This window comes from Vanacampus margaritifer, chromosome 8 (assembly GCF_051991255.1).
Source record: "Vanacampus margaritifer isolate UIUO_Vmar chromosome 8, RoL_Vmar_1.0, whole genome shotgun sequence".
NCBI classification, from domain to species: Eukaryota; Metazoa; Chordata; class Actinopteri; order Syngnathiformes; family Syngnathidae; genus Vanacampus; species Vanacampus margaritifer.
In genome coordinates this window covers 25,204,806-25,221,876 of record NC_135439.1, presented here as the reverse complement: position 1 = coordinate 25,221,876, position 17,071 = coordinate 25,204,806, and the positions used below count along the sequence as shown (strand labels likewise).

The window sequence follows — 17,071 nt, the reverse complement described above, 5'->3', positions numbered from 1 at the left end:
CACACCTCCCGCCCATTGACAGATGGGATGGGCTCAAGCATGCTTGCGACCCTCGAGAGAATATGGATGGGTGGTCAGAAAATTATTTAGAATAAATAATGAATGTTTGTTACACCATCTATGCCAGGAATGTATAGTGATAGAACAAATGAAGACTCTTCCTTGGATGACAAAAAATACATACAGTGGTACCTCAGAGTTTGAACATAATTTGTTCCTGTGAACTGTTCAAAGTCTTTGTTTTGTTTCTTAAATGTTGTTCACTGTTTGCTGTAACATTAATTGCCCTACAGGGGCATAAATAAATTTTAACTTAAACTTGATTTGTTCAACTTCTGGAAAAAAAATTCCATGGGAAATAATGTAAATGCAATTAATCAGTTCCCAAGCTCCCTAAACAGAACATTTCTATTTTAATTTATTTGTAATTTAATTTAACGTGTACACCCTGTACAGTAAAAACAAAAAAAAACTGACCTTTTTTGTTGTGGTGTGATTGCATCGGTGAATAAAAAAATGCACTCTCAAATGTACAGACCCAATTTTAAATTCCTGATGATTGCTATGTTTTTTTTTGTTTTTTTTTGTTTTTTTTTCTGGGAGATCTCAGTATTGATCATTTGAAATGTCATCATCATTGTTCTCCCTTTTTTTTTTTTTTTTTCATGATTGCTATGTTAATGCATGCTTTAGTTCAGTGCGGAGTTTGTGTATTTTACATTGGGCATATTGTTGGACTACTAAGGGGTCCTTGCGTGCACTGTTTAACGTCAGGCACATTATTGAACAGCTACGGAGGGGTCTTTGCGCCAGTATTTACGGAAGTAGTCACGGTAGGTGCGATAATCTCCTTTCTTAAATCCAGTGTAGTTTGTTTTTCCTTGCTGCCCCTGGCACTATTGTCTTTTTTTGGGCCCATGGCATAGAAAATTACCATGGAAAAATCAAAATGCACTTACGAATGAACGGAGCATCTCACGCTCTGACTTGTTATGAGCAGCGCCTCGTCTCGACTACCGTGATGTGAGCATTCGGCATCACTCTGCTTCTCTCGGCTACCCTTTCAAGGTACATTCAGCTTTGCTTGGGTGTTTGGACTCCGACAATGAGGTGAAACTCGGAGGCATTTTTACTCTACTCGATTTGTACAAGCTCCAAAACATTCGAACTCCGAGGTTCCACTGTGATTGATATGTGTATTCACATCTTGGGGTGTACCATGAGATTTTTCAGACTTAAAATGTGCCCTGGCTTAGTCAGTCGTGAATCATTGTTAACGGTGACTATTGTGAGTTGAGATGGCATGTTTTGGTAAAAACTGAAAATGGTCTTTACTGTTGATGTACAGTACATTTTGTGTTTCTAACAAATTATTTATTTTTCATAGAACTTCTCACAAATGAAATTGACGATCTTCGGAGAAAGAAAAAGCATCCTTGGTCTCCAGCTGAGGTTTCTGCTGTGATGAAGCATTTCAAAGACCTTATTAAGGATGGGAAGTTTGCCACAAAAATCCAATGTGATCTGTGCAAGACTGCAGAGCACCCTATCCTGGTAAATCGCACTGTTCAAAATATAAGAGACTTTGTACGCAATCGAGGCACTTCAATCAAAAAGAAAAGTGGCAAGTAAGCGGCCGCTTCGTTCTATGTTATCACTTTTAAGAGCTACCTAAGTTTAAGATGAGGCAGTCATGTTTTAAAGAATAAAATGTTCAATGTTTACTGACTCTTTTGCATCTGGTTTCATGTCTAGCTTATCCATTACAAAGCTGTACTTTACCTTGATAACCTGTTCACATAAGAAGCATTGTTTTATTAAAATACCAGTTTCAGTCGGTCCTAAAATTGTAATTTGTAACATGGTGCTCAAGGACCAGTTATGACTTTGCATTTCACAGTATTGCTGTGCACAACAATTTGTCCTCATATCAGGTAAGTCATTACACATAAATGTCATTTTAGTTTGTCAGAATGCCAGACTTTCAAGTCACTTCAGTGACATGGTTGCTGTGTGTTGTGTAAACTTTGTCCTTGTAATGTGAGTTGGTCCTCATAATTACCATTTTTGCCATGGGTGTGGCTTATTTAGGTAATTATCTATGTCCTCATAATTACGTTTTTTTTCAGGTTTTTCTTTTTTTTGTGCGTTGAGTTTTTTCAAGTTTTGAAGTGAAATTTCCCTGGACGACCCCAAAATTTTTTGGGGTGCAAGTCTCAGCTCTCTGGCATTTGCGGAAAGGGGTGTCCCCGTAATACACAATTAAATAGGTTTGGAAAAAAATGTCCTCATAATACACAGAGGCAAGTATGCGTGCGTGTTAGTTAGTTAGTTAGTGACCTCGTTTACTCCTGACCTCTGGAGTTAGTTGCAGTGCTAACAGTTGTTCTAAGTTCTTCCTATGCAGCACTCATAAGGTGTGTCGTCAACTTCTGTTTGTTTCCTTGGTCTTCAGGCTTGACACTGTAACTTAGTACACCAGTTGTTTCTTAGTTCTTCAAATACATTCTAAATGGTTGTTAGCTGTAGCTATATGGAATGTAATAACTGTATTGTGTATTTAGGTAGTTAATATAGTCACACATCCTAGCTTTAACACTATACCATTTGTCTATGTGGATTTGCATTCCTCAGGTGTTCTTAGGGCCAAATGGTGAGGTGGAGGAATACGCCATAAGCTCCATTCAACAGAACACACCCATCAGTTCAGACCTTGTCCTGGATGAAGAAGAGCAGCATCTGTTCATCATGACTCATAACATGGTAAACACACAAGTTGTTGCAATATCCTGTGCCTTTTTTCTGAACTCCATCGCCTTTTTTGCAGGAAAAATTTAAAGAGGAAATTTCACCTTTAGAAGGGATGCTTTAGTTTTAATTCCAAATACCCCCCCATGTTCTCTAGTAACACATTGTTGTCCTATCCTAATCACCCCCCCCCCCCCCCCATTTGTTTGTTCTGGGTCAAAGCGGGTCATTTGTTGTGTTTCACGGTAGCTTATTGTGGATGCTTTGCCTAGCTGAACTTAGAAGTGTTGTTCTGGTTCCAGCTGCAAAAGAGGCCAGTAGCTGAATGCAAACAGCACCACGACTGTCACTCCTGCCTGCAGGCCCATGATCCCTACTGTGGCTGGTGTGTCCTAGAGGGAAGGTGAGAGCAGTTATATGACGTTCATAAAATAGGTCATTGACCAAGTACACTGTTCCTTGACAAATGAGTAAAATACAAAGGACATCACCATGACACATGAACCACCACTAAAATGTATTTTACACATGATGGCCAGAGTAGCTGTAATCACGAGTATGATATGTACAATGTGCTTAATTTGGTATCAGCCACAACTTTCATTAAGTTATTCTTTTTGGGACTTTGAGGATCGTTTCTCTTTGGCAGACCAAGAGCGCTTCTGTTTTTGAAAGACATAATTCAATCTCTTTAAGGTTGCAGTTTATGGGGCATCACATTCCCGTTTGCTTTTCAGTTGAGCCATTTGAATGTTTCAGCTGGTTTTCCTTTTTGATTGTATGCAGTGATTGCATATTGTATGCAGTCTGTATGTAGAGAGAACAAGCCGTTAGAAGAGTTAAAAATAGATTTCCTCATGACAAATCCAACATTTTAAGATACTTAGTCTGGTTGAAAATGGCACTATATCTGTGTTGAGGTAACGTGAACATGTCTGATTGACAGTGTCATGTTTGTTTTATTTTCCAGCTCTTACGGTTGTAAGAGGTTTGTGTATGAGACAAGGAAAAGGAGAATTTAAAGGAAACTTAAGACCACCAGTAAAGCTTCATTATTTCAACCGATGCTACATTGTCAAACACAACACACTTGCAACTACACTTGTATATTTATTTTTTTTTATTTTTTTTTTAAGGACAATAAGCATCTCCACTTATCCCCACCCCCCACTCCTCTCCCTTCTTCCCTTCTCCTCCTTCATGCCCGACTGCACGTGCACTAATTGTAGAAGGAGAAAAAAGTTAATTGAAGGCAATTAACTTCAAATAGGCTCGTTTACCCAACTCGGCAAGAAGAGCTCATTACCGATGGCAGACAGTATTAGCGGTTATTGAAATCTTGACTTTTTAAAATCACGGTAAATCGTCAAACCGGTTATCGGCCCATGCCTAGTTGGGAGACTACCACTCTACCACTGAGCTATATTTGTCCAAAAATTTATTTTGTTATTTTTTCAAGAGGATTAAAACAAAAAATATATATTACTCAGAAAATAGATAGCCAATAGATACATCTAGGGTCGAAAAATAAACTCTATTTACACATTGTTACGATTTTAAACGTACTTATGTGCTTAATTACGTGTTTTTAAAACCATGCGCTCCATTGAAGTCATTATTTACTAAGACTCGTGTTTCGGTAAATAACAGCAGACTTTTGATAGCAGGCTGTTTTAAGCCCCAGTAGCACATTACATTTACCAAAGCGTTGTCAAGGAAATCGCAAACCAGAATTTTAGCCTAGCCAAATATTACCGCCGGTTATAAAATGCTGCTTGATATAATTTACCCACAGAACTAAGGGTTGGGAGTGTGGTTCCACACGAGTGTTGTTGCGGACAGAACCTACACTCAGTTTATGTTTTCTCTTCTCTCTGATATCCATCAAAGTGTTTTACAATATTTTGCTTCTTACCTTATGCCGGATGTGCATCCGTGAGCTATTAGTTAAGTTCCGCGGCCCTGTAATAACTAGCCTGGAAATCCAGACTCACTCGCGGCTTTGCTGGAGAGTGAGTCTAGGTCAACCGCCCTATCAGTCACATTTCTTAGCCGGGGCAAACCTTAGCTAACAGACAGTGGACTGAACCAATGAGCGAAGACCAGACGTGACATCAGAAAAGCAACTCATTGAAGTATTTTATTCATTTTTTTGCGGAGATGGAGTAAAAATCCAACATGGTTACTAGCCGAAGAGAGACAGTAAGGAATGACGTCGTTGTTGAATGTCGTTGCGGGAAAAACTTGATGACTGAAGAGTGACGTTGCTCACGAAGACGTCACGCAAATAGACACATTTAATTGGGCCTGTTTTCGGACGAAGCCGAATCGCTTATGGCCGCCTGTCCAGACCCACTTTCTTTTTGAAGAAAGTGGGTGTGGCTTACCAGGCTATGTAATAACAACTAACCCTGGCTGCAGCAGGACATACAGTATTTGCGCCAAGAAAAAAACAACATGAAAGACTTTGTGCCCACAACTGAGATGCACGCGAAGAGGGCTTAAAAAAGGAAAAAAAAAGTTAATTCATTAATGAAAACATCAATACATCTGCTGACTGTATTCAAGAGCAAAGATTTACATCAGTAGTCATTGTAAATCATCACAAATACTATTAATTTCCAGTCTATTTTCACTCTATCTTCTCATTCTCCTTCTCCTGCAACCCCACTGTCTCTCCTTGCTTCTTTGTCTTTTAGTGTTAGAAATAATTTGAGACACAAGATAATGAGTACCATGAGAACAAAAAGAAGAAAAAAGGACAAAACTTGTCCTCTAAGAACACATACTTGACAGTGTTGCCAACCAATTAAAAACAGCCCTGGCCTTTTCTATGCAGATGCGTCTTGCAGTCAGAGTGTCGTCGCGGGAACCACCCTGGCCAGTGGCTTTGGAGCTTTGACATAGAACAGCAGTGTCTGGCTGTCCAAGAACTCAACCCTTTGAACATCAGCAGGGGGGAAAGTAGGACAGTAAGTGTGCATTAAAACATTTTTTTTTAAACAAAACAAAAAGCCTTTGAATTTATTTAGATTTTAAAGCCTCAACATACATTTATTTCTTTATTTGACAGCGTTTGGGCTCTTCTACAACATTGCAGTACAATACAAAATGTAAAATATACATCAAATAAAAGGCTGTACCACACAATTCAATAATCAATAATCCAATGTTGCATTTATATGACATAAAACCTTCCCTCACTGGCGCAAAAAAATTATTGTCATTTTACACTTCATATCTTGCACCGACAGCACTGCCTTGTGTTTTACCATTCACGCACGTCCTCACCACGCGCACGCACGCACACAGACTGATACACATGCAGAGCTACTGGTGGCTAACTGTAGGTAACTGCAGCTCCGAAACAAGCACACCGTACCATACTTAGCGCATGCATGATAAATACAAATCGTAGCATGTATGCTAAAATACGGTAGGCAAGCATTCTACCATGTGTTTTAAATGGCAACTGGAGTAAAATAGTGAGTTCAGTTGTACTTTATAATTCAACTATTTAACTCACGGTACTCACGTTATTTGTTGCCGTGCACTTTAACAGGCGTTCACAATCCATTCACTTACCGCGGTGCGGCCTCACATTTTATTTTGGTGGATCACTCCAATGCTTCTCCAGTGGTTGGATCCTCCCAGAATTATGGCAAGACTCAACGTTTTCTTGCTTCCTCACCTTCCGAACCATGGATTTATTGATGTGGAATTATCTCGCGGCTGCTCTATTTCCATGTACAACCGCGTAACTGATAGATTGCAGTTTAAATTGTGCCTTGTAAGCATGCTATTTACAGAGTTCCGCCGGGGTTCGATTCGTCTCCGCGGATAGCGCCCGGTCGCTACACATCGCCAAATTGGTGGGGTCCAAACGAGGTAAACAAAATGGACTACAGCAGACAGGTCGTCACACTGCAGTCATTTGATCTCTTTTTATTCACTTTCTCATTCCATCTCCACATTCGAATACATACACAGGCCAACAGCCAACCAAGAACAAGTGTGAACCAGACCAACAATCAGAAACGTGCGTTGGCTCAGCAACATTTGCCCCGAAGCTTGGCTGGAAGGAAAACGTCTCTGGAACTCGTGCACACATAAGACAAATTTAAGTGCGCCTTATAATTTTAATATACGTAAAATTTTCTTGAAAACTTCCTGGGCGACGGCCAGTTTACCTGGAATCCTCTTCCTCTCTTCCATGGCAACATGTTGGAGCTGGTGGATATTCCAGACTTTATTCTCCTCCACCTTCCGTTTGTGGATGGCCCAGAAATGTTCAATCCGGTTTAGGTCTGGAGACATCCTTGGCCAGTCCATCACTTTTACCCTCAGTCTCTTTAGCGAAAGGTGTGTTTGGGTTCATTACCATGGAATTGATTTTGCAATATATTGTTGTGCTCTCTGTTGCAATAAATATATTGATACACTAACAGCAGTATTAATATTTTATGACGGCACACCAGCGCGAAGCACATAAAGGATTTACCCCGTCATTCAGACTTGTCAATGAAGCTTTAAACATACTCAACATAACACACCTTCTATGCTAAGGCTAACTTAAAAAACAAAGCTTTACCAAACAATACATTGATGCCAATGCAATTGCAGGGTTTCCCACACCATGTTAATACTTGGGCGGGCCACCCAAGTAAACTGGCCACCACCTAAGTAGATTTCAAGAAAATTGAATAAAAATATATTTAAAAATAATAATAAAAATGTGTCGCGACTAGATATACCACATTTAACATTCGTTCGCCGTCACTCACTTGTGGATCTTGAGGTTAGATGAGACGTAGCAGGACTGAGAACACCCCGCCCCCGGAGTCCACCCACCCGAGTCTACCCACCCAAGTAAATTTCAAATCTGTGAGAAACACTGAATTGCCTTGGTGGGCTTTTACTTTGAAGATGTGACTGCCAGCTTGACTTCCCTTTTTGACGCGTTGGCTTACATATCAAAGTTTTTATTGAAATTATGTCATGCACGACCCCGCGGAGTAGCGGACATGTGTCGTGCACTTAAGATCGTGCACGTACTCGCACGTGCACCATGAATAAGCCTGACACACATGCTGCAGTTGCACTTTAGGCCAGAGGTGGCAGTCGCGAGTAAAAAAAAAAAAAGTGACAAACTGCACAAAGATCCTTTAAAGAAAGATACCGTATTTTCACGACCATAAGGCGCACCATATTATAAGACGCAGTCACAGTTACTGGTGCTATTTCTGTGTTTAACACACATATAAGGTGCACCGCACTATTGGGCGCACGCACGGTTAAACATACTCTAGCTCAAAACATATGGTAGCATGCTACTATGCTAAAACATATGCTAGTGCTAGCGCATGTTTTTAAAAAGGCAGCTAACGGAACAAAACTGAGTTCGGTTGAAGTAATGTAAACTGTGAAATAAGTTGGACTTGAAATATATAACAATGTACTCACATTGCTTTTGATCCATCCTAATCCACAAATCAGTCATAGTCCTCATGATCTTCTGTATCAGAAACAAACAACTGGGCAAGTTCTCCATCAAACACGCCGTCTCATTGTCAGTCAGTCTCGTCGTGTCCTCGGAAATGATGCCGGCTTTTGCGTTCACACAAGCATTCACGATCCATTGACAAATTGTGGCATAACTTGCACAATGCTGCCTCACAGTCTTGGTAAAGCTGTGTTCGCTAGCCTCCCGGAATGATAGCAGGCTCTGCGATCATTTGCTGAACTTTATTGTTCACAGCAGCTGAGAGATGTGCGCATTTGAGTCACAGAAATAAGGAAGGAAAGGTGATGCGTGGGAAAAAACAATCTGGTGTCTTAAGTATGTGGTGTGATCTGTTTAGCTACACTGTGTAGACTTGCACTAATTCAAAGTGACTTTTGCGATGTATTTTGCTGTAAGTGCACGTTGTTCAATAAAACATCCTTAAAAAGAAAGGAAAAAAGGAAACGATACTGCGATACACTTTTGTATGTAGTAGTTTAGCCCGGACGCCCCTTTGCATTTTGTATGTTCTATCTCCCTCAATCCCTAGCCTGAGCGCAAGCAGACCGTTCACTTTTGGAGGGAGCTGTCAATCAAACAATTAACTTGTAAGTGGCTCGTTAAGCTCTGAAACAAGCAAAAAAGAAAAAAAGAGGACACATGCCCACTGATCATGCATGCTTTAACGCCATGGCATAAGTTTGAACACAACAAATCACAATTGGCAGAGCAAACACATGGGAGTGGGGCAGGGGAAGAGGGAGAGGAGTGGCTGGAGAAGTTTTTTGTTGTTTTTGTTTGTTTTTTTGTTCACTCATTCACACAAACACGCACACATACAAACATGGTCTCCCAGGTGGGGAAGCAAACCCACGCCAACCTGCATCGTAGGCAAGTGACTGTACCACCACTGTGCCACCTGGAGCCCAACTCGCCACCAAGTTGACTCTTCCGTGCTCTCATGTCTGTCCCCAGTCAGGTCCGCCTTTCTTGTATATAAGCAATGTGTGCGAGAAGTCCTCTCACACAGCCAGTCAGATTTTGGACCTTGGTCCACACACAAGGCGCACCTCACTATTAAGCACACCGTCGATTTTTGAGAAAATTTAAGACTTTAAAGTGTGCCTTATAGTCGTGAAAATATGGTTGTCTTTTTCATTGTTTAAAAAAAAGATAATAGAACTTTATCTTGATTGATTTTATTTAATTTTATATATATATATATATATATATATATATATATATATATTGACGTTTAGATTTCAGGAAAAACAACTTTAAGCCATTAATACCTTGTTATTTTATACATGGACCAGGTATAAAATAATAATTTTATATTACACTTATTGCACTTAAAGTTGTGTTCCTAAATCCTAAACGACCAAATTAGACATTTTGAGGTAATGATAATGATGATGATTATTATTATTTAGTGGGCCAAAATGTTATATAAAATAAATAAATTCATCTTGTTTTGTTTTCTGATCCAAAAAATTATTTGATCTGTGACTCAAATCTGTGATCCAATCCGAACTGTGACTTTTGTGATCCTTTGCTGCCACCATCAGTACTTAATATCTCCTGTCTTGTTTGTGGGGGCGCTAATCCCCTAAATGGTGGTAAAGTAGGCAGAAGCAGTGGCAAAGAACTGGTGTCTAGACACTAATTGCAAAGAAGAACAGTCAGCAACTTTTCACTGTCCCTCACATACTGAATATCGTAATATATCGGTGAAAAAAATTCTGACAATATATCGAATATCATAGATATCGTGTATCGTGATATTAATGTTATCGTGGGCCACATATCGTCACAATATTAAATTGTGAGTTACCCGTATCGTCCCACCCGTAGTTTGCAAGCATTATCAATTTGACAATGGAAAACAAGGCAGCTCAGTAAGTGAGCAGGCAATTTAATCAATTGTGTTTTTGAATCAGCACAAGAAGACATTTTTGCTGGTTTACATTTAAACATAAATGGCTGATGTCATGTGAGATTTCAAAGTAATAAATATTTGGGTCTCTCCATAGGTCTATTTGTCAGTGCCAGGGCTTCCAGTGTTAGAAAAGAGTGAGACCTATTCCTGTTTCTTCCAAGGGCTCCACAGCCCTGCCACAGTCACTAGAAGTGGGGTCACCTGTCACTCTCCACACACCAGCCAAGTGCCGATTGTACCTCCTGGACAGGGTGAGTGAGTTTTTGTACGTGTAAAATCAAACTCAAGCCTTTCTGTTAGAATTGTTTTTTTTTTTTATTAAGACAGATTAGTCTTGTGTTTAACTCTTTGACTGTCAGACGTTTTCAGAAAAGGGATGCCGTGGGTGCCAGCCGATTTAAGCATTTTGACTGATCTTTCAAGGTCCACAGAAAATTTTGTGTTGGACTATGGAAACACACATACTACCAAATGAAAGATAGGACTCTCATCATTCATCAGAAAAAAAAGTTTGTTTCTACCTTATTCTGTTTTTCAGTAATCAACAATAGAAAATGGTTAGTTTCACCCAAATGCTCTGTTTTGAAACAAAATACGCAGAAATCAAGCTTTTTGTGAAACGATATTATTTCATGCACTCTAGTGAATTTGTCACCTTTTCTTCCATGAATGATGCCACAAACACCTAAACAGTGCTTTACTTCTGTAAAACACTACCACCAACAATGAAAAAGTGTTTTATGATAGCAAAATACGTTTATTTACAATCAAAAGTGTAACAATTTGACAAAACAATTTGGCAAACTATTTACAAATGTGTGCAACCGTGGTACTATTTACAATTGTGTGGATGTTTCAAATACAGTTTTTCTTTTTGTAACACTCCCCTGCATGCAAGGGGACGCAGCAGGATTTGCACAACAGATTTGTTTCACTGCGATTGCTCCTTCACGTGCAGACGCTACACTTTCTTGCTAGCTTTTTTTTCCGGGGAATACCAAGTATATACTGCAGTGTGTGTTTGGCCATGTTGCCATCAAGTCTACTCTCAGGATCATGATACAGTGACGTTACGGTGGTGTTACGTCTGGCTTCCTCATGTCCTTCTGTTCCTATACCGGGTGGTAAGAGATGTTCTGATCCATCGTATCCACTCCATTCATGGTGGCATCGTAGTCCAGAACCAGTGTCTTCTCCCTGATCAGACTGTATCCACTCCTCCGATGAATATGCATTGGACTCGTTGTCCGATTGAACGTCCGCCTGAGCAGAAGTGCTCAGTTGTGCTCTGCGTTTTCCGGCGTTAGCATCGCTAGCTGGTGAGGCTTTATGACGTGATCATAGCCGCCGCGTCAACGCTTCCAACTTCGGCGTCAACCACGGAGTCACCATCATCATCATCGTCGTCATCAATGTGCTGGTTGATGCTTCTCTTCTTTGAAAAAAACGATCAAGCGTGAGCTGCTTGCCATCGGTCGCCATTTTCGCTTTCTCAGCCATTGTCCCCTCAACACTCTAGCTCCGCCTCACGTCTTCTACTATTGACGCCTACTCGATCTTGTCCAAAGAGAGTCATCGCTGTCATCTAGGGGCCAAAAATAGTCATTATGCTAACTAGATCTGCTTGATACTTTCAGCACAGCTGGCCAAGGCTTTCCTCCACTCGTTTCCCCCCCAAAAAAAACTTGGTGAACGTCTTTTAACGTCTTTGGCGCTCCTCCGTAGGATTTCACTAAACGTTGTTTAACGTTTTTGGCAGTCAAAGAGTTAAGTATTGGTTTACTTTAAAGCACATGTGTCAAGATCCGGTCCTCGAGGGCCTGAGTCCTGCATGTTTTTGAGGTTTCTCTACTCCAACGCACCTGATTCAATGATCAGGGTAATTATCAGGCTCCTGCAGAGCTTGCTGATGAGCTTAAGTATGAATCAGCTGTGTTGAACATGGGAAACCTCTAAAACATGCAGGACTCAGGCCCTTGAGGACCGAACTTTGACACCACTACTTTAAACCATTCATATTTTTTCTGTTTTCCTGTAATGAGATTAATCACGTTTTGTAGACGTGTCTGTATGTGTTTGTATGCCCACTCATACAATACAAATATTATATATAATCCAGTCAAAATGTTTCAATGAATCCAGACTAAGCCAAATCTGTCCTGTTTATGATATTTTTGACCACCGGGTATAATTTGTATTTGGAAAGCGTGGCTTCAAAATTCTATGTATTTTTTATTAACTGTGCTATGCTTTCATATGAGCTGTGGTTCTGAAAGATTGGCATGGTGTAGCACGCTGTGTGTTGGTCCACGTTGCTGGCAATCATTTAAAAATGAAGGCATAATATCTATGATACATTACAGATTACAAACCAGTTGCAAAGCACTGACCCATTGTCTTCCGGTTTTGTGAATCTTACACACACACTTTACTGCACTCCCGAAATATTTTCTATGTTATAATTCTTATATTACTAAGTAAAATAATTACTACTATGAAGTACTAGCAGGAGAGGGTATAAAGGCATGAGCTATTGTCGCACAAAGTGTATTTTAGAACGTTGTAGTGGTTTTCCTCAGTTGAAAAGGATCTGTATTGGGGTTGGGAATCTTTCACAATTATTGATGACAATTCAGAACAATTTGGTTTGATTACAAATTATAACTGCAGATTACAAATTGTCACTGCATCTTGAATCAACGTTTTATTTTTCTTACTGTATGAATATATAATATTAAAATAAAAATATAATGAGCCATATGTCCATGATTAAAATGTATTACAGATAGTTACTGTGGTGTTATTAATTTTATTACAACTGAAGTGAACCACTTTATAAATTAGAACATACCATTTGTCAACAAATGTTTGAATTTGAATTAGGAATGCGCGAGTACCGATACCAGGCCTTTTTTTTCTTCACGGTATGGGTCATTCATGCCAAATCACCCAGTGGGTATAACAAAGCAGGTTTTGATTTTAATTAAACTTGTTGCACTTGTTGATAGTGATTTCACAACACTAAACCTAAAATTTTAGGTTAATCGGAACAGGGATTTGGGAGCTTCAGCCCGCCGAATATTAATATTTTTGTCAAAAAGTGGTGTGGCCACCTTCCTTTGAAGCCTTATTTCAGGAACTACTGGGTCAATTTTTACAAAACAGGTATTTCTAGGAAGAGAATTCAACAAGGATTCCAAATCTGCAATCATTTAAAAGTTTGGCACATTTTAGTAACCTTTTGACCTTTTGTTTTAGTTGACCTTCATGTGACTTTAACCCCCCAAAAATCATGAAATGTAATCTTTCACATATTCTCTATAACATATAAAAGTTTCAGAGAGTAGTAGACCAGCAAGGAGTTGAAGTATCCATTCTCTGAGATTTTTTTTTCTTTCTTTTTCTTTTTTTTTTCTGGAGAGCTCAGTATTGATCATTCGGTAATTTTACCGATTTGACTTGTCATCATCATTGCTCTCCTTTTTTTTATTTATTTTTTTAATATATATATATTTTTTTGTATTTTTTTTTTTTTTTTTTGTATGTGGGTGAGTATGTGTATGTGCGTGCGTGCATTCATTAGTTCACCTAAAACCTATAAAATAAAAATCCCATACCATTTCTCTAAACCGAACACTTCCAGCCAGTCGTGAGGCCGTCAGGAAACCCGAGAAAGGACCAAAGAAAAGAAAGGAAAGTGAAATCCAGCACCGACCAGACACCACTCACCAGGCCACCAACCAGAGTCCTTCACCAACCCCAGAGACATCTAAATTTCAACAAATCAGGGAGACCTCAAGAGACCAAAGGAGAGACTGAGGAAAGGAAGGAAGGACAGACGAAGCGGAGTGAGATCCACAGACACCAGCCTCCACCGATTCGATGACTTGAGGAAGATTGTGTCTGAGTTTCGATAGATGCTGGTGTGGTGGACCCGGCGTGCACGAAAACCCCCACCAAAGAGGGGAACCGTCGACCCCCACCAGGACAGAGCAAGCGCAACGCCCCAGGGCCCCCCAGGCCGCGGCAGCGCCAAAGGCCGACCCCCGGGCCCCGGAAAACCCAGCAAACCCAGGAGCAGGAGCGCCCCCCAACCCAACGCGGCCCGCGCCCCCAACCCAACGCAGCAGGACGGGGCACTGCAGGACCGCCAGGAACCCCACCGGCCCACAGCCCCCGCTCCCCCACAACCCCCCGCCCCCCATCCACCCCCGCCATCTACCCCAACCCAGCCCCAGCCGCCCCCAGGCCCCCAAACCCCCAAAACCCCAGACACCCTCCCATAACCCAGCACCTATAGAATTAACCCCCTGGCATGCAGTGAATCTGAATATTAATCCTTAGTGCCTATTGGAGGTGAATCTGCTCGATCCTGTTGGCAGCAACTGGGTTCCTGACTATAAAAACACAACCATTAGTTACAAATTGCCAAATACAGAAACATCAATGTAAGTTATCACGATGTGGTGGCTCTCGCTAACAGGCAGAATTAAGGAACCAGAATTAGTTTAAAATATTCTATATACGTAGACCATGCTTCTATAAATTTTAATATTTGGTTTTTATTTGAGGCAGATATTTTTTCCATTAAAATGTGATTTTTGAGGAGGTTAGACCATTGGTCGATATTCAGAGTTTGTTTATTTTTCCAGTTAACAAGGATTGTTTTTTTTGCGATAGTAAGGGCTACAAGTGTAGATTGAAATTGTTTATGTGGTAAGTCAGTTGTTGTTAGGTCGCCTAGCAAACACAAGTTTGGAGATAAAGGTATCCTACAGTCCAAGATAGCGGAGAGATTTTAGTCCAGAAATACATAACCGGAGTACATAACTATAAAGCATGAAAACAAGTGTCTGTAGTGTTTTGTAAACACTGGAGACAGATGTCGGAGTCTGAGAGTCCCATTTTCTTCATCATATATTGAGTAATGTATGTTCTATGAATAATTTTATATTGGATAAGTTGTAAATTTGTGTGTTTTGTCATTTTAAATGCGTTTTCACAAACTTGAATCCAAAAGTCAGATTCCGGAGCTACAGACAAGTCTGTCTCCCATTTTGAGATGGGTAAAGACATTTTATCAGTATATGAAAGTAACTTATATATTTTTGAAAGTTTTTTTGTTGTTGTCGGAGAAAGCTTGGTAATATCTTTAGCTAAAACAGGCGTTTGGAGCGTACCCCGAAGTGTTGGAATTTGTTTCTTTATCATATTTTTAACTTGTAGATAATGTAAAAAAATTCCGTTTTATATTTTTGGAGCAAGGATGTATATGATATAAACATATTATCTGAGAAGAGATGGTGGAGATGTGTAATTCCTTTCTGCTCCCACTCACCTAAATAAAACGATTGCTTGTTAAGTTGAAAGTCGGGGTTATGCCATAGGGGAGAGAGCCCACAGGGCTCCACTTGGGCTTTTGTAATTTCTAGTGCCTTCCACCAGGCAGTCAGGGTGGCGGAAATCATTGGGTTTTTAAAACAATTATGTCGCTTAATCAATGTTGTAATAAAGAGTAAATCTAGAAGTCTGAGGTTATTACAATCCTTCTGTTCTAGTTCCAGCCAACAGTTAGTATCTCTGTTGGGTTGTGCCCATAGAATGATATATTGTAGCTGGTTAGCTATATAGTAGTACATAAAGTTTGGTGCCTCTAGACCACCTTTGGATTTACTTTTCTGAAGAGTAGATAGACTAATCTTTGCTTTTTTTTTATTCCAGTAAAATTTTGTAATGGCTGAGTCCAACAACTGGAACCAGTTAGCCGTAGGTTTAAATGGAATCATTGAGAAAAAATAGTTTATTTTGGGTAAAACTTTCATTTTAATGGTGGCTATTCGTCCTATTAGAGAAATAGGAAGATTATTCCAGCGCTCCAAGTCACTATAAATGTTATCCAGAAGTGGAGAAAAGTTTAAATGAATTAAATCAGTTAATTTAGGTGAGATTTTTATGCCTAAGTATTTTAAATTACCTACAGGAAATGAGTAGTGTGGGTCCTGGCTTGCAGGTTTCCATGAATTTTCTGAAATAGGTAGAAGTGTTGATTTTGTCCAGTTAATAGAATAGTCTGATAACTGTGAGAATTTAGTTATTAAGTTAAATACTTCCCCTAACGAAATAGCAGGCTTTTCTAAATAAAGTAAAATATCATCGGCATATAGATTAATTTTATGTTCTGTTACACCAGAGTGAATTCCTTGAATCCTTCTTTCCTGGCTAATGCAAGTGGCTCAATAAATATTGCAAATAATAAAGGGGACAGTGGGCATCCCTGTCTTGTGCCTCTCTGTAGAGTAAAACTCTGAGATATAATCCCATTAGTAGTAATTGTAGTTTTAGGAGAATCATATAATACTGACACCCAGTGGATAAATGATTTCCCAAAGCCAAATTTATTTAAAACAGCAAAGAGGAAGGACCAGTTAACTTTGTCGAAAGCTTTTTCTGCATCCAATGATATAATAACTGCCTTTTTATCATGCCGCTGTGACATGTTAATCAGGTTAAAGAGCCTCCTAATATTATTAGTAGAGTGACGATCTTTAATAAAGCCTGTTTGGTCGCTATGAATGATTGTTGAGATAACTGTTTCTAGTCTAGATGTGAAAGCCTTAGTGATCATTTAAATATCAGTGTTAATTAGTGAAATCGGACGGTAACTTGATGGAAGGGTGGGGTCTTTTTCTGGCTTTAATAAAAGTTTAATTGCTGCTGTATTCATGTGTGGGCGTATGTAACCAGTAGTTTTGATTTCTGTTACTACTCTTAAGAATAGTGGAGCAAGCATTAACCAGAAGTGCTGAAAAAATATAGCCGGATAACCATCCGGTCCAGGTGTTTTGCCATTAGGCATACTATCTAGAGCACTGTACAACTCG

The 17,071-nt window shown here is 39.7% G+C and overlaps 1 protein-coding gene across 4 annotated transcripts in view; it reads left to right on the top strand.

The window, feature by feature from the left end:
* Positions 1 to 17,071, top strand: part of plxnb1b (plexin b1b) — a 181,681-nt gene that overhangs the window by 120,608 nt on the left and 44,002 nt on the right. For 2 of the 4 annotated variants that reach the window (XM_077572833.1, XM_077572832.1), the window contains 4 exons: positions 2,635 to 2,763; positions 3,051 to 3,151; positions 5,588 to 5,720; positions 10,285 to 10,441. In XM_077572833.1, the coding sequence (XP_077428959.1) occupies positions 2,635 to 2,763; positions 3,051 to 3,151; positions 5,588 to 5,720; positions 10,285 to 10,441 (520 nt within the window). Of the gene's footprint in view, positions 1 to 838; positions 1,069 to 1,387; positions 1,555 to 2,634; positions 2,764 to 3,050; positions 3,152 to 5,587; positions 5,721 to 10,284; positions 10,442 to 17,071 lie in introns of those variants that run through there. The other 2 variants (XM_077572836.1, XM_077572835.1) reach the window with 2 other exon arrangements.